An 18,376-nucleotide genomic window follows, 5' to 3' on the forward strand; every position below is an offset into this window, starting at 1 on the left:
CACAAGTGAAACCAATGAAGGATCATATTCACGGTGGGCATGTAACTAATCCAGTTTGGGCCGTCAGCATGGTTTGAACCTGGGATTTCTCATACTAAAAGCATGAACCTGCAGCTTGAGGTACAGAGCTAAGTATGGAAGAGATAGCAGATTCATAACCCTCTTGTAAGGAGCAGTCAAAGTAATGGGGGTCTCTCTCTCTCTCTCACACACACACACACACCCTTCCCCATCCCCCCCGGGAAAAGCAACCTGCTGAACATATGGACTGGTTGGTTGGAGAACATTTCTATGTCAGAAGTAGTGCAGGGATGTTGCTTTTACTTCATGTGCTTTCCATTTATTTTTGATAATTTTTCAGAACACAGCTTTTGGTATTAGAAAAAAAATATATTAAATTTCTATTGTCATTAGTAGCCTTTGTTTAGATTTAAAGTAAAATTTCCAAAATACCAACATTTTCCTACAGTACAAAACCTGTTTACATTTGTCATTACATCTTTTTGTACATATTGGAATAATCGTTAATAATTGTTAATTGTTGGGATAGTTGTTAATTTTGGGATAAACAGTAGCTATACGTAGGGTGTTCCCAAAAGCTCTGTTTTGGGAACAAAGCTTCTTGAATTATCCATTGATAATGGAGACTTTCATGGTTATACAGCACTTTGGGCCATATCCTACTTCCTGTCTTCCTCATCTGAGTAGTCCCATCATAGGTTTGAGTAAAATGAGCAGGATTTGGCCCAATCCTACACTCACTGAGGTCAATGGCAAAGTTTCCATTGAATATAATGGGTGCAAGACTGGGTCTCATAACCTTAAGCTGCCCTTGTTCTGTTTCATGTAAATGCTCAACAGGGGTTTCCAATGCCAGAGACTGCAGCAAATGTCCAACCGGGACGTCCTTGAGCACATAAACATCCCAGAGACCTCAGTGAAAGTTACGAGGCCTAAGGCCTTTGCACAAGATTAGCACTACCCGGGTCTTCTAATCCCTCCGTCCCCCAAAATCAAACGAAGGCCCTTAAGCCTTGCTGTGCCATCATACCAAGTAAGCGTGCGCGCACGCGCACGCGCACACACACACACACACACACTTATCTGAAGACTGTCATGGCCTGGCTGTCCATCACACAGAAGAATTTGGAGCATACCTGGGTGAGCACTGCAGTGTGCTCATCTCCACAGCTGATATAGACCACGCCAATAGTCTTCAGAGCAGCTACCGCATACGGTTTGAAGACTTGCTCTGTTGGAGAAGCACAGGTTCCTATAGCATGTGAAATGGCTTCTTTCCTTTCAGAGCACCATCCACCAGATGTTGGGTTACCCTAACCCTGCTTTTTAGCATCTTGCCCGCTGAGATTTCATATCATCTGACCATGATTATTTAAAAATATTTAAAAGGGAAGGGGAGTTTAAGGGCAAAATGAGATCATCTGTGCTTTAGTCTCCTCGTATTTACATACACACCTACTATAGCATCAACTAGTGCAAGGAATGTAAGTAGGGTAACCAAATGTCCCGTTTTTAAAGGACAGTCCCGTTTTTGGGGACTTTTTCTTATATAGGCACCTATTACTCCCCACCCCCGTCCTGTTTTTTTCACAGTTGCTATCTGGTCACCCTAAATGTAAGTGCTTTGTCTGGTGAGCAGAAGTAGAAACAGAAGAGTTTTTGCTCTAGGCCATGCTGAAGTTGCATTTGAAAGCCATCAACCTGGCTGTAGTTTTTGTCTTTGTTTTGGATTTGTAATCTGCAAACAGACCATAGATTTGGTTCCTGGTGGGAAATCTTACAGGCTGAGCAAGAAACTCAAAGGGTGCTTGAAGATGCTGGCTTAAACATCCAGACTGCCAAACAAAACAACCCACCACCCCCGAAACTCACATTCCATACAGGTTAAATCTGGCCTAACAGATTCTCTGAAAATAGCGAACCATCAAACTTTCCATCCAGACAGAAATTGCATATTGTTAGCTTGGCCAGAATTTTATGAGTATAATATTATCACATTACTCTGCTGGTTTTTATACCATCAGCTTTCAAATGAATTGGTCATTCTTTCTAGTTTCTAAAGATGCTACTGTCTCCACAGCTGCCTGAACCGTGGGCCCATTATACAAGCTGTGGAAATGTTATGGTTAGAGCTGGCTGAATAGAGTCAATCATCTCTTTTCCTGTCCAAACACATCATTTTCTCCAATTTAATTGCTGTTCACATGATTCACTGAATTTCTGTAAATAGTTCTTACATGGTATCTTGTTTGTAAGGAGACATTGAAAGAGTTCAATGTTAGAAGTTCAAGCTGTTTTGATGGGCTAGGTGGTATGTGTGACAGTCTGTCCCCCTATGTTCACCCCTTTTAGAGGATTATGGTAAAACTTGTACTAAGTATGCATTGGGAGCTATCATTTGAAAACGCAGGATTTGCTGATCATTATTGTCTTGGTAAAATGTGTGTGGCAACCCTGTATGTAAAGATTCCACTGTGTGGTATTACTGAGTCATGCTGCAACCTGTTCTGGGGGGCAGTCACAAACCAGTTCCCCAGAGACAAAAGGCTAGCCAAGGGCTCAGCCAAGTGTCAACAAGATCAAATGGACCCTCAGCTGATTAAGTGGCCACTCTTCTGCAGGAGAGAGGGTGTGGGCAAAGAATTTGACAAAGCAGCAGCTTGAGGTTCCTGACACAGACTTTCTGTCTCTTGAACATCAGCTGGAGGTGATTCTTGTGCAAGAGAAATGGCTGGAAGGAAGAGAGCAGACACCGCAAACCACCTCTCCCTTTCTCTCTACCCTCAGCATCAACAACGCTTGAAAAACAAAGGAAGCAGCATTGGAGAGGGATCCTGACTAAAGGATTCAGCCAGTAAGATGGTTGGAACTTCTGGTGAGAGAGACCTTTGCTTTGAATTCACTTAGCTTGTTAAGTATTAGTTACATTTTACCTTTTATTTCTTTGTAACCAATTCTGAATTTTATGCCTTATTACTTGTAATCACTTAACGTCTTTCTGTAGTTAATAAAGTTGTTTTATCTAAACCAGTGTGTTTGAGAAACGTCATTTGGGAGAACAGGATTTGTGCATATCATATTCCAGGGGTGGCCAAACTTACTGGCCCTCTGAGCCACGTACAACAATCTTTAGAAGTTCAAGAGCCAGGACACACCTGCCGGGAGCTGAGGGTTCAGCCCTACTCCTGCTGAAGCCCCAAGCCCCGCAGGGCTGAAGCCCTGAGACCCCCCTCCCCGCTGGACAGAAGCCCCTACCCCACCACCCTAATGCAAGGCGAGGTCCTGAGCTTCTCCCCCCCGCCTCAGGTCTGGTAGGTGGAGAACGGGAGGGAGTCTGGGGGGCTTGCGAGCCGCACTTCGATGGTAAAAGAGTCGCATGTGGCTCACGAGCCACAGTTTGGCCACCCCTGTTATTCTATTAATGAAATAACGGACTTTATATGAACTTGTATTGTCCAGGAGGGTGCTGGGCAGTACAAAATGCACATTTCGGGGAGGGAAGTCCAGGACTGGGAGTTTGCTGGTGTTGCCCTGCAGAGTAGTTCATGAGTGGCTGGCTATAGCACTGTTATGGTATAACTGGGAGTAACCTACATGCTAGAGGCTGTGTGTGAGCAGACCAGGAGTGGATGCTCTCATGGTGAAGCAGTGTAAAAGGCACCCCAGGTTGGAGAATTGCGAGGACACAGCTGTCCATCAGTCCAGATTGTACCCTGGGTAATGTCACAGTACGTTTCTGCTCCCTCTTTGGGTAGGTACAACTCTTACAATCAGGTTTCCAGTGTGGATATGAATTCGAAATGTGTTTCCTGCAAACATTCTGCAATTTATTGCTTAAAGTTTGCTGTTTTGGTGATTTCTCCCGCCAATAAACTCATTTGATACAACATGCACAGAAGGCAAACACAGTTGGTGCAAATTCATTCAAACATTTACGTATCCTTTTCCCCCTCATAGTCATCTAGTTCTAGTCATGGTTCATTCTAGCGAACAGTCTAAGTCCATCCCATTATCTCAGGAGAGTCTATACAACGAGAGGAAATCTGGAATTAAGATGGAGTTTCCTTGAGAAATGAAAGGATAGAGTTACCTCTTGTGTTAGCGTGGTTTAATCCCAGCTGCCGTGCGTTGTTCCTTCCCCACCCATACACAACTCCCGAGAGAGACAGGGCAAAGGTGTGTCCCCCGCCGGCAGCAACCTGAGCCACGGGGATCCCGCTGAGAGATGTGACATGCTGTGGGCTAGGCTGGGAGGGGATTTCTTGTCCCAGGCCCAGCTGGCCATGGGTGTTCTGTCCCCATGAGAAGACTCTGCCATCTTTATTTTTTTTTAAAAGAAAGAGAGAAACAAAGTAAAAGAAGACACACCTTCAAGCGACATGTTAACTAACTAGCTCACTGAGAGCTGTGAGAAATTATGCCCTTGATGTGAACTTGATGCCACAGAGGAGGGCAGATTTAGCACTCAGTCAAGCCACGTAAGGGTGAATTCTATGCTCACTAACACACACACTACCTCAATGACTGCAGAGCGTCATGACAACTAAATTTGGCACATACCCATTATTCCTCATGCTTGTGATTTGGCAAATACCTGGAGATGCGTGACACTGTGCTGACAGAATAATTTTACACAGCTTGTGTTTGTAACAAACTGAAATTAGAATCTGTAGTTTCCTAATCCATCCAAAACTGAGGAGTCAGGTAGTCCTGTATGCTCACAGAAACTGTGTTACGTTTTTCATTTAACAATAAAAAATAATGAACGGAAAATACTTTTCTCAGTGTCCCCTTCTACTAGTAAAATGCCAGTGAACCTGTATAACAAAATAAAATACCACCCTCTTAACATGACATCTTATGCCAAATGCATATATTTAATGTAGTGCTCATGACAAGTGCCAGATTGACAGCCCTAGAACCGAGTGCCTTCTGGTTAGCCACAGAAGAAGTACAGAACAGGCGACAACAGAGGAAGCTTCTTCTCTGCCCATCCAACCATCATGTAAGATGTAAGAATTCATATAGCAGGAATTGTGGTTCCTCACTAGGAAAAGGAAGAAGGGACACGTTCATCTCTTTATTATTGAAGATGGATCTTACCTATCAAATGAACAATTCCCAAAAAGAATGTGGGAAAGATTTTTGACATTTTCTTATCTAAATAGCAGTTTTGAGAAGGGTTGCCTTCCCATCACAGACAACACCTGACACAATAGCTAATGCTTTGACAAAAAAACGTTACTAGCAGCTCCTTTGTGAGCATAACTAACCAATGGGTAACTTGGCCCCACCGGGCTTTTTCAGAAATGAGGTACTGGGAATTATTTGGGCTGTAGGAAAAACAGAAAAAGATAAATTGACATTTCCCGCATCACACTGATTGCTCTGCTTGCATATTGCATCTCTTTGCCCTCCCTTTTCTCTGTCTCGTCTATTAGACGGTAAACTCTTCAGGGCAAGGACTGCGTACTACTCTGTGTTTGCATTGTACCTGACACAATGGGGCTCCATTCTAGGTTGGTCCATGAGCACTACCGTTAACAAGCATGATTAATAATAATAATTTCTGTTAAAGGAGTAATGGATAACTTAACATCTGACTTGCATATAAATTAACTGCACCAAAGAACAGAATTGCTTGCATTGCACTTGGGACATAATTTAAAAATGAAACGTGTATTACCTTGTGCCAGTGCAACTGAGTGAAAGTGCCCACAGGTGACTTGTATTATTCTGAGAGCAGAGAGACCATCTATTTTCCTGTAGTAGATAACAGGACAGCCAAATTAACCTGGTTTCTAGATCATATGAAAAACTCAATTATGTTTCAGAAAACAGATGATGTAATACCTAAAATATTAATATTATAATATTATATAATATTAAAATATAATATATTTTATAACACTGACTCTGCACAGTCTCTGTTTTACCTTTGCCCGGTCATTAGCCAGTCAAAGTTTTCTGCAATAGGTTGTTTCTCCACTACTTAGGATATATGCACATAAATGTGTCATTTGGACTCTGACTTAATATGTCCTGTGCTTCAGTTGTCTATTATTCACACAGAGGTGAACGTGCACTGTATTTTGACACTATTCAGAATAAATTCTTACGCATCCACTGCAATGTCACTTTTTTTGACAGCAAAAATATCCATAAATAAACATTATAGCTGGAGAGCACAGCTACAGCTAAAGTTAAGGTTCCCCAAACATGTCCATGCTAAAAAGGACTTTTGCCTAGAACTTTGTCAAATTTTCACCTGGAGAGGGTGAAACGTTCATCATTAGGAACCAGACCCAGAAAGTCTTTAGAAAGTTCAGGCAAATATTGTTCTGCTGTTTGTTTTACTACAAAGGCAGGGTGGGAAACAGAAAGCAAACATAAATTTTAATAATGGAGAAAATGTTGTAAGGTGTTTTTAAAAAAAAAAAAAAAAAAAAGAACTTTGGTGTCTTAGCAGTTTGGAACAAAAACTAGAAATTTAGCATGAAGATTGTTTATAGGTCAGATTTTTTGGTAATGAAAATCCATTATGGATTGGATTATGGACCACTTGATGATTACCTGTTCTGCTCATTCCCTCAGTGGCATTGGCCACTGTTGGAAGATAGGATACTGGGCTAGATGGACCTTTGATCTGACCCAGTATGGCCATTCTTATGTCTGAATTTTAAGGGTCTAAAAAGCATGCTATATTTCTTAATTATAAAAGCTTCTTTTCTAAATAGTGCTCTCTGAATAGACTCTGTTGGTATTGCCTATGCATGTAAAACAAAGTTGACTGGAGTTTTAGATTGTTTCAAATGTTTTGAAAAACCCTATCTCTTCTACAGACTTCCTTGAGAAGCCATGTTTGATATGCCATAAAGTCATCCAGACTGGGTCTAGTCCATGTGCTAAATTCCCATTTAAGTCTGTGTGTAGAGTGCTGTTAAGAATGGGCTCAATATTTTTCACTCAATCATTTTCAAATGTGAGTTTTAATAAACTGCTTACAATTTCCCCACCCCCATGCACAACAAGCAGATAGAAAGGGCATGCATGGGAGGGTGGGGTGGGGAATAATTAACTAACTAAAAATGTTGTCTTACAAGACTGAAAAACAACATTACGAATGGGCAAAGAAGTGCTAGAGTTTCATCTGATACAGGATGGGAGCATTTTGTTCCTGAGTTCAGCAAGGCCTCGGAATTTCATATGCCAGCTAAACCATTCCTCACGTGACCAAAGAGTCATGGTCTGGTCAGGATGATTCTTCTACAGTGGTGTCCAGATGTTAGCGACTATTTTACAACATTAACTGGCTTTTTAGAACTTGGTGTGCTGAGGAGTTGTTTGCATCCCTGCTGGTGAGGAGAGGTCTAGTGATCTCCTGCTGGGAAGCAAAGTAGGGGAAGGAAAGAATTAAGGTCAGGGAAAGGGCAGGCACCATCCCCCCACAAGGATTCCCCTAGGGAAGTGCAGCTTTTAATTGGTCATGCCCCCATAGGATCATCCCTGAGCCATCATTGCCACATCCCCTTCCTGGTCAGCACCACCCACTTTTGGAGCTTCTCTGTTTGGCTGCTACTCACTCCCCCCACCCACCTACGCTGGTGAAGGGGAGGTTCTGGCGGGCTGACTTCTCTGCCACCTGAGGCAAAAGGGGGCATAATCCAAGCCTAAATCTAACTCTGAACATTACAGCAGCTCAGTGAAGGTCCCAGAATAGCTTTGTGTTACATGACGTGCACTGGCTTCTAAATAACAACAAACTGTAAGCTCTAGACTCTAGAGCTTGATCCTGAATTTTCGGTGCACCCTGCAAGAGACTGGAGACCTGTTCCCATGCTTCTTGTACAGCCTAAACTTTAGTCAGGATTAAAGGGAGCTGAAGTAGCTGACCTGGTCTTAGATGCATCTGACTTTGAGGGAGGAGGAGGAGGAGGAGGAGGGATAAGGGAAGGACAGGTAAACGACAATTCTCCTTATACAGGAAAGAGAGACAGAAATATACTTGCTATAAAAATAACGAAGGGTTTGTGTTCGTACTGTTTGTGCTTTACATTTCTGTATACCAATCAGTAGCCATGTCACAAATATGTCAGGTGCAAAAATGGTTAGAAAAAGGCATATTTGGCAAAGCAACGTAACTTGCATTGATCGGACATTCGCGGTGGGGGATGCAAAACAAATGTCATTTACAGGAACAACTAACAGGATTATGTGAAATAAATACATGTATCCTCTACTTTAACTTCTGGCTGCACCACTGCCCAAAAATTGCAGGGGGCAAATCCTGCTCTGGCACTGACTTCCACTGGAACACTTATGCCAGAGCTGAATTTAGCCCCATAGTCACAGATGAGTGCATGTACTGAGATTTATAAATAAGCCCTATAAGTGCACTTGAAAAAAAAAATCTGAAATCCTCAAGCAGTTTTCTCTCCATGCATGCTGAAGCCTACATCACCCCCAATATAGTTAGCAGAAAAATCTCTTCTAAACAAGCTGCAAACAATCCAGGTGATGTTGAACCACTGTCTAATCCCTCATTTATGATAAAAGAAATCATACAGAGACAAAGTTAACTTGTGGATGAAATGCTGTGTTTGGGTAAGTAAAGAACATTGCTATGCAAGAGTGGGAAACCACGCACAGCATCTTAATACTCTTACACCTGTTTTGAGACAGCTACATGTGAGATTCAATGCCCTGCAAACTTCCCACAAAACTCAACTTTTATCTCTCAGACCTTCCAGTTCCAGTGACCCATGTCAAACTGGGCCAGATTTTATAGTGGTTTCATGAGGTGCACAAATGGGGACCATGCTGTGAGTCTGAAACATTATGCTTAAATGGCTACTTACTTCGGGATTAAACTTTGTTCCTTAAATTCTCCAGTGCCCAGCTGGCCTTCAGACCCAGCTCCCCAGGAGAAGACCTTTCCTCTGTTGCAAACAGCCAGCGAGTGTTCTTTTCCACAGCTGACATGGACAATAATCTGTGCTTCTAAAGCTTGAATTTGTTCTTTTTGGTAGGGAAAAAATGTTATTCAGAGGTTACAGAAATAAAAGATATACACAAACCATACCTGCCAATAGCAAAGGATTAGTCATATAGCAACACTCAGCTCCTGGGGGAAGAAATTCACATTGATGATTCCTCCCACTAATTAAGAAGTAGCATAAATAGGCTCTAAATGGAGTTTTCTTCCTCTACTGGAAAGATCAGAGCTGACACAGGACCATGAGTGTGTTGGTTAATACAGAGGAAAAACAAGGGCATTCTCAGTTTTCTAACACTTAACACTAATGTGCCTCAGGGGAAAAAATTATGGCAGTACCACAAGAATATAAGAGAACTTTTATACTAAGGCAGGGGTGGCCAACGTCAGCCTGAGAAGGAGCCAGAACTTACCAATGTACATTGCCAAAGAGCCACAGCAATACGTCAGCAGCCCCCTGTAGTAAGAGGAGGCCCTGAGATATAAACCTTGGTATCAGAGGCCTGGTATGAGGCCTAAGGCCTGAACTGAAGTAATGGTCAAGACTTTGCTAACATAAAGCAAAGTTAAGCTGTGAGCCAGAGGACGGCTCGGTTCACAGAAGCTGGCAGGAAAAGGGCTGATGTTGCATAAATATATATTCACCTAGCAAAGTTAAAGTATAAACACGGTACCAAAACACACTATACTGGAACATTCCACGATAACATGGAACAGGCTGACCCATCCCAATGACAAGGGCAAAAGGGTAAAATGATGGATAGAGTTGTTTTGATCGAACCAATCTGTACAAGGTGAGAGGCGGCACCTTGCTACGTAGAGGGGTTGCACCTCAATACGTCAGGAGTGATGTGTAACTTGTATGTACCTGTGTATAAGAATGTATCCCTGGGGTGGTGTCTTTGTCCGGCCGAGGGGGCAGTGGAAAGTCCCGCCACTGACTGAGCCGGGTCCATTGCCAAGAGGCACTTTCTCGTAGTATGCCCTGAATTAGGCTAAGAAACCTACAGGGAACTGCAATTGTGTCCAAGGTCGCAATAAACCTAGTCGACGTGACTTTGCATCTTACTAGACTCTGTGGTTATTGGGGGTTCTCTTCGGGTCTGCTGTGTCAGCTATCTGCGCAGAGCTGGGGCAGCACACAGAGGGAACACACGCACGCAGCCGAGTGATATCAACGTAGGAGAAGGCAGCGCACCACACCGGTAGCATCTGACAACACCCCCCATCAGCTCCCCGCCCCCAGCGCCTGCCACCCACCAGCAGGCCCCCCGATCAGCACCTTCCCTCCCTCCTGATCAGCTGTTTCGTGGCCTGCAGGAGGCTTGGGGGGGGAGGGGGAGGAGCGAGGGCACAGCAGGCTCAGGGGAGGGGCTGGAAAGGGGTAGTGTGGGTGCAGGGTCTGTGGCAGAGCCAGGGATTGAGCAATGAGCACCCCCGGGCACATTGGAAAGTTGGCACCTGTAGCTCCAGCCCCGGAGCCGGTGCCTATTAAAGGAGCCGCATACTAACTTCTGAAGAGCCGCATGTGGCTCCGGAGCCACAGGTTGGCCGCCCCTGTACTAAGGAAACATTTAAACACATCAGCCTAAAATCTTAATTCACCTTTCACAGCTTTTCATTTCTCTTTTCTAGGTTTGCTAATTACCAATGTTATTGTACTTTGACTTGAAAAGATGGGTTGTGAGAACGTTTTCTCTTCTTTGATGCTGGAACTAAGTCATAAAACCAAATTTGTAGCAATAATTTTATTGATAAGAACAGACCATGATCTCTTTTGTACAGAATTATGACTTCAATGCTTTCTGAAAAATCAGAAAGTAGGCTGAGATGGACAAAGCACTAACATTTGAATAGCTTCAAAAATAGTAAAAAGAGAAAGGAGGGGGGGAAATTTAGCCAAGTAATTGTCTTTGTGTAAAATTCTATTTTTATCCATACTTACAGCAATGGGACAATCCTTCCACTGTCCTGATTTTGAACCTAAAATTTAGCCTTGCCTTTATAAAACTGTTATAACCTGGTTGGAAATATCTAGATTCAAGGTATGTATTTATAATAATGTTAACAGAATACAATTCTTCTTTAGATAGGGCTTTGATGATCCAGGCAGCAAGAAGAGAAATAAGCAAAGGAAAGAGAGAGGCTGGTAGAGAACTGTTAATTGAGAAAGCAACTTTCCTACTCCTGAGGAATGGAACTCAGCCCCAGCAGTAGGAAAGAAGACAGAAATTGTAAGGAAAGTATAAGAGGCTAGCAGGGAGAGGAAAGGCGTGGATTCACAGGGGAACAGCTCTATGTTTACTTCTGAACTCAATAGAAAAAGAAAAGGAAGCAATCAGATGGAAAGGAGACAAAACACATTGCTTCCTGATTGGTCACATTCCAGCCATAAACAATACTAGTAACCAGGCGCTACTGGAACAATGGTGGGCAACCTGCGGCCCGTCAGGGTAATCCACTGGCGGGCCTCGAGACAGTTTGTTTACATTGACTGTCCGCAGGCACGTCTGCCTGCAGCTCCCAATGGCCACGGTTCGCCATTCCCGGCCAATGGGAGCTGCGGGAAGCGGCAGCCAGAACATCCTGCGCCGCTTCCTGCAGCTCCCATTGGTCAGGAACGGTGAACTGTGGCCACTGGGAGCGGCCGTGCAAACGTAAACAAACTGTCTGGCCGTTCGTCAGCGGATTACTCTGAGGGACCGCAGTTTGCCCACCACTGATCTAAGTAGTGGGACAAGGGTGTGTGATCGTTACAGACTCATAAAGGGCGGGTGTGACTGCTGTCTAGCTCCCTGGGCCCAGACAATGGGCGGACACTCTGTATCCTGGCAACTGATGGCCGGGACCCCTCTGCAAGGAGCCAGCCGAAGGAGGTGAAGCCAGGTGACCAGAAAGAGACAAAGGACGGAGGAGGGGCAACTGGGTTGAGTGAGGGTGGGCTGCTGGAAGCTAGTCAGTCTCCTGGTTTGGGACTGGGGAGGGGAGGAGTTGGGCCCAGGGCTCTGGATTTCCCCCACCTCCCCCGGACATGCTGAATCTTCCTACTTTCTGTGCTAACAAGATCTGTTCTCCGCTGTGTTCCAGACAACTAATAAACCCTTCTGTTTTACAAGGCTGGCTGACAGTCACTGCTGACTGCGAAGTTGAGGGTTTATGGCCCTTGTGGGGGGCATGTAAGGCTTCCCCAGGTGTCCTGTTCAGGTGGACTCATTGCGGGGAGCTCAGGGAAACAGCCAAGGAGGCTTGCCATAAAGAGAGTGTGCCCTGAGGGGTAGTCACACTACAAGAGGGTCCTGTCTGAATTTCATTCAGAGCAGTTCCAGAGTACTGAACCTGTGGACTGTGACAAGCACATTTCCTTATCTTGTTGGAAGCAAAAGGAAGTTCCTTGGAAGGATGCTGAGTCTGTCAGTCAGGGAAAATGCACTGCATGGTCACTGGGGTACAGTTAAAAGATGTTCCATAAATTGGTATTTTCTTGCTTTTCAGGAGTTGTAATTGCGTGGGGAGGGGCAGTTGAGGGGGAGAAGGCCAACACAACCATCCTTAATTCTTTTCAACAAAAGTTTTTGCTTCTGGAATATTATTATTAACCTACTTCTCGTGGCATAATGGAAACAGTGAATATACAGGAAGATCTGGACAAAGAAAGTGATAACTCACTGTATTTACAAGATACAGTAGTCCACAAAACTGAGTTTAGGGATTTGGACACCACATCTGTACCGATTTTTTCCACAAATTGAAGTTTGGTAATAAAGATTTTAAACATTTCAAAAGCTTATAAACAGCCCATTAGGTCTCAGTGTGGAATGTTCCACACCCTCCTTTAAGTTAGAATGAAGTAGATAACCTGCGAATAAAGGATAATAGCTTGGTACCAAAACAAATTGGAAACCACACCAAAGCAACAGCACTCAAAAGGGAGGATTTCATGTAGCAATTCATGTGTATTCAACATAACATTCAACCAATTTTTAAAAATCTAATTATACAAAAAGCTAGCCAACGGTTTAAATACATAACCCCTGCTGTGCAGAAATGTGCAGAGCAGCAGACAAGCCATGCAAAAGAGACTGCCTGCAGTCTTTTTTGATTATGATGCCAAAATGTTAGCTACGTCAGCCACGTAAGAATTTTCTCAGGGGATGGCTTAAGATTCAGATATTGATAACTCTTGACATATTTTTGCTTAACATCGATAATATTTTTAGAGAGAAGCATCTTCTATTTTTTTTTATGCTTTATACCCAAAGTCTCACTGCTTGTGTTGTATTTTACTAAACACTTTCCCTCTGTTAATTTTTTTTACCTTATTGTGGGAGTGGGGGGACACTTCTCTGAGCAAGGTTTATCTTTTTAAACTTCATCTTCTTCCATATGGGATGATTTTGAAATCCTGCCATTTGAATTATTTTTCTAGTCACAGAATTTAAAGACAGAAGGGTCTACTAAATCATGTAGCCTGACCATCTGTAGATACCAGGCCACCCCCACCACCTGCACACTAAACCCAACAACCAAAATCAGACCAAAGTATGACAGCCCACAGCAGACGAGGCTATTCTATGCCACGTAGGGAAAACAGAAGGGACTGAGCCGCACCGATGCCCGAGGCTCCTGTAATGGCAGGAAAATGATTAAGTAAGATATACCCAGATAATCCTGGCAAGTGACACAGAGATTATCCATGCTGCAGAGAAAGGCAAGCACCCCCCACCCCCCACCAACACCAATCTGATCTGGGGGGAAATTCCTTCCCAACCCCACATACAGTGATCAGTTAGAATCACCGAGCACCTGAGCAAGAACCAGCCAGGCAAGCACCCAAGAGAGAGAACGTTCAGTGCCCCGGCCCACCCAGCATCACATCTCCAACCATGGCCATCTCTGATGCTTCACAGGAAGGCGACAAATAAACCACCAGCCACATAACCTTTGCGTAGTGACAGCACTCTCTTTGCAGAAAGTGTGACTCATCTTGTCTGCGTGATATGCAACCTGACAACACCAGGACACCAAATTAGGCATTGCTTTATTTAAAATAAAAAAATGCTCGTAGCCAGAATACCATGAACAACAACAAAAAATATTCTGTGCCAAGACCCGTGTAGGCACTGTAATTTTAACGGGATTACTCGCAGGCTACAAGTTACACAAACACATAAGTCTCTCAGCAGGAGCCAGGCTTGTTTGTACCGATATTGATTTGCACCAATCAAGGTGGATAAAAATCAATGATTTTTTTAAAAAAAATCAAAAATATCAGATTTTTTAAATTGGATTTTTTTGATAAAATGCTTTTTGGTGAAAAAAACCTATCTAAACATGGGTTTAATTAAGATACATAATAGCTCAAAGATATCTCATCATGGAATAGGGATTATAAATTCTAATTCTACAGTATGAGACAATATATTCATGTAATGTTTAAGAAAAGATTTGTAAATGAGTTCCCATAGTTCATGGATTAGGGACCCAATCTTATGGGGTTCCAGGGGCTTCTGTATAGATTATTTAGGTTAATATTTCTATCTACCCAATGGGACTCAGTGCTCAGTCTAGAAGATACCATCCGAGAAGCTCAGTTTTGCAGTTCTCAAACTGTGGATTTGTCTCTCCAGAGGTAACATGCTTGTTAACAGCAAAAATGTTTTTAACTAAATAAATAAACATGTAGAGATGAGAAATAACAGACCTCAACTCTATTGTCCCTCTGCAAATGTGTGTACACAGAGTCAATCCCTTACCTCTCTCTAAATGTGCAAACTTCCAAAAAGTTCAATGAATAGAAGATTGTTGGGGTCGGAATAGAGCTGGACAAGGAGAAGAAGTCTGGAGATAAATGTGAGAAGCAAGGGACATATTCTTGTTTTGTTAAAATATTATATTTATATTATAGTTTGCTTTTGAAGAAAAAAAATCCAGAATACTTAACGTTGTTGTTTTAGTTAAATAAAACAATTTAGATGTCTGTCTGGTGATGTTCTCCACCTAATACAGCATGGCAAGAAAATCCTTGAAATATTAATGATTAACCTGTTGAATTGGAGATAGTTCACCTCCCAGTGACTTCATAAATATCTGCTTCAATTACCTTTGGTAAATGAAATAACCAATCATTCATTTTCTGATATAGCTGTAAAACTCATCTGAAAAGTTTTCAAAATAAATCAGTTTAAAAATGTATAGTGTGTACCTTCTAAAAATGAAACCCACATCTATCTCTGAGTTGTGAAGAATATGTATTAAAGTTATAACCAGGGCCGGCTCCAGGGTTTTTGCCGCCCCAAGCAGCGAAGAAAGAAAAAAAAAAAAAAAAAAAAAAAAAGAGCCGTGATCGGCAGCAGCTCCACTGCACCGCTTTCGTCTTCGGCGACAGGTCCTTCCCTCCGATAGGGACAGGGACCCTCCGCTGAATTGCCGCCGAACAGCCCAACGTGCCGCCCCTTCCCCTTGGCCGCCCCAAGCACCTGCTTGCTCAGCTGGTGCCTGGAGCCAGCCCTGGTTATAACAACCAACAAGAATGCACTTTTATGTAGAAAACCATGATTAATTTGAGTCTTCCTGACTAGTGATTTAAATCAAATCCACCCTGGCACGGATATTGATTTGCAGGTGCAGAGAGGGCTGTCACCTGCTCTACCTGCTCTCACTAATCTCTCTGAAAAACAACAAGGTGGCACCTTAAAGACTAACAGATTGATTTGGGCATAAGCTTTGGTGGGTAAAAAAAAAACCCACTTGGTGCCTTTGTTGTTTTTGTGGATACAGACTAACACGGCTAGCCCCTGATCCTAGTCTCTCTGACAGGTTTTAGAGTAGCAGCCGTGTTAGTCTCTAGTACCACAAGCACTCCGAGTCCCTCTGAGTTACTGGTGGTGAGTACAGCCAGGCAGAAGGCAGAGCAGCACCTGCGGCTAGGTTTCGCCTCTCAGCAGCTGATTGCCCCCACCAGGAAACCGAAACCGAAAGTAGCAGCGACCTGCAGGCGGAATCCGAAACCTGCAGCTGGATCGGCAGGAGGGAGAAATAGAAACTTACCGGGGCGGGTTTCCCGGCCGGCTGCACACACCCAGCGGAACCCTCCTCACCCCCCAGCCCTGCCCCAGCGCCGGGAGAGCTCCGGCCCCAGCGCCGGGACAAAGCACAGCACAGATCCCTTGCTGCACCCAGCCTGCCCCAGCCCCCGCATCGCCCCGTGCACCTGGCCCTGTCCTCCCCGCCCCCGGTGGCGCAGGGCCCCGCAGCTCCAGCGCCTGGAGCCCGGCAGTTCCCAGCCTCTTACCCGGCGTGTAGCCGCCCCGCTGCCCCGGGCGGAGCTTCCTGCCCAGCTGCCCCCGGGCGTTGGCCCCGCAGGAGCAGACGGTGCCGTCGGGCCACAGCAGGAGCGTCTGGCGCTCCCCGCAAGCCGCTTCCAGCAGCGTCCAACCCCCGCCGGCCTCTGGCCCCCGCCGGCACCGCACCGGCCCGCCGGCGGCCGCCTGGCCCAGCCCCAGCTGCCCGCAGGAGCCGGCTCCCCAGCAGTACGACATGCTGGGCCGGTGGCTGCTGCTTCTGCTTCGCCCAGCCTCTGCACCGCTACCCCGGGGAAACCTGCCTCCGCCCTCCTGTGTCAAGCCAGCCCAGCCAGCCGGCCCCTTTCCAGCCTGCCCTGCCTGGCAGCTGGCGCGGGGAGGGGGGCTTTCCCTGCGGCCCCTTCCCTGGCATTACTGGGGCCGTTTGGGGAGAGAGAGAGTCACCCAGGGCAGTGAGGCACCCAACTGCTCTTTGTGCCTTTGGAAATCTCCCCCCTAAGTGCTTTTAAAGTGTGTATATAAACAAAGCCCTAGCCCCGCAGACTCCCCCAAACCAGGTAACAGCCTCCGGCCAAACAGCGATAACAGAATCAAACTACTTGCCCTCCTTTGTCGACTAAAACCATTCGGCCCACCCTACTCCTACAGCCGCGCTCTGCTGCGGTCATCTAGAGTGCCACTGATTTGCAATGGGCTTTGTGTGGGCCCATGAAACCTACCCACCTGGAGGCAGTTGCAGGATCAAACCCTTACACTGTAAGAAAGGCCATGTCTACACTACAGAGCTTTAGCCAGTACAGCAGTGCCAGCAGAGCCACCTATTGCAGACACAGCATAAGCCAGAAGAAGGAGTTCTTCCGTGGGCATAGCTACATTAGCTAAACCCACAGAATGCTCTTCTGCTGGCGTAGTTGCGTCTTCACTGGGGGTAGCTAGTGAGTGTGACATTTTCCTCATTCCTAGTGGATATAGCTATGCTCACAAAACTTTGTAGGATAGACCAGGCCAATACTCTGTTAAAAGAAGCCATGTTCTCAGCTGGCGAAGCTTTTCAGAGAGGTTCCAAATTTTTGCCAAGGAACTGGGGCAAATCAATGCCCAAATCTTAAATGTTAAGCACATGGGTAATTTATTCACATGAACAGTACCATGGAAATCAACGGGATTACTCACATGGGCACAATTAAACACATTTAAATGTTTGCAGGATTGGGGACCTTGACTCTAGTAGGGATCTAATCCTGATGTGATTAAAATGGCAGAACTTTCCTAGTATGGATGCAGTTATACTGGCATCAGTGTTTATAGCCATATAGTTTATGCCAGTTCAAGACGCAATATACTAGTATAACTGTGTACACTTAGGGCTTATACTGGTATGATTATATTGGTTAAAAATTCACACCCTTAACTGATACATTAGGATAACTTTTCTAGTGTAGACCAGTCCTTACAAGCAGCACCGTGAGTTCATTAGTGTTCACACAGAGCAGATGGGGACATGATTTTTTTATGGCAAGCAGAAAGAGCCACTGAGTAAAATACACGGTATTCAGTGTATCTGTGACATTTGGAGGTTCAATTCAGACCAGTAGGGAGTTGGGTCACCACCAGTCCTGTAACCCTGGGTGCCTAAAATGCTCTGCTGCTGGGCAGAGCCGTCACTTGGGTACAGCGAATCGGGGCGACTGCTCTGGGCCCTGCACTTTGGGGGGGGCCCGTGGGCTGGTGCAATTGGCCTGGCAAGGTCGGTCCCGGAAGTGAGGGGTCAGTCCTGGAAGTGACGAATTCATCACTTCCACCCTGGGCCCTGCACCCCCCTAGGGACTGCCCTGCTGCTGGGGCTCACAGCCTGGACACCAACATCCAGTAGACAAGCATGCAGTTCCTTGAGTGTCTGTGTGCCATGCAGCCCTTGTTCCACTCTCAGACCCCAGCAGCCTGCCTCCATCACAACAGCTCCATCTGGTCTCCACCAGTCTGGGTTACTACCTTCAGGGTGAGCCCAACACCCCCCAGTCCTGAATTTCCCCAAAACCATCTGCCTGGAAGCATCCAG

At 45.0% G+C, this 18,376-nt stretch overlaps 1 protein-coding gene across 1 annotated transcript in view; it reads right to left on the reverse strand.

Moving 5' to 3' along the window:
- The window catches only part of LOC112109424 (probable E3 ubiquitin-protein ligase HERC6), a 90,345-nt gene extending 73,791 nt beyond the window's left edge, over nucleotides 1–16,554 (reverse strand). Inside the window, exons 1-5 of the mRNA XM_029913675.1 lie at nucleotides 16,308–16,554; nucleotides 8,880–9,039; nucleotides 5,708–5,784; nucleotides 4,112–4,339; nucleotides 1,158–1,252 (exon numbers count right to left, since the gene is read on the reverse strand). Of these exons, the coding sequence (XP_029769535.1) occupies nucleotides 1,158–1,252; nucleotides 4,112–4,339; nucleotides 5,708–5,784; nucleotides 8,880–9,039; nucleotides 16,308–16,554 (807 nt within the window). The remainder of the gene's footprint in view (nucleotides 1–1,157; nucleotides 1,253–4,111; nucleotides 4,340–5,707; nucleotides 5,785–8,879; nucleotides 9,040–16,307) is intronic.
- Nucleotides 16,555–18,376: the final 1,822 nt, after the last annotated feature.

Source organism: Terrapene carolina, unplaced genomic scaffold (assembly GCF_002925995.2).
Source record: "Terrapene carolina triunguis isolate 2854851 unplaced genomic scaffold, T_m_triunguis-2.0 Scaffold789, whole genome shotgun sequence".
Lineage (NCBI taxonomy): Eukaryota > Metazoa > Chordata > Testudines > Emydidae > Terrapene > Terrapene triunguis.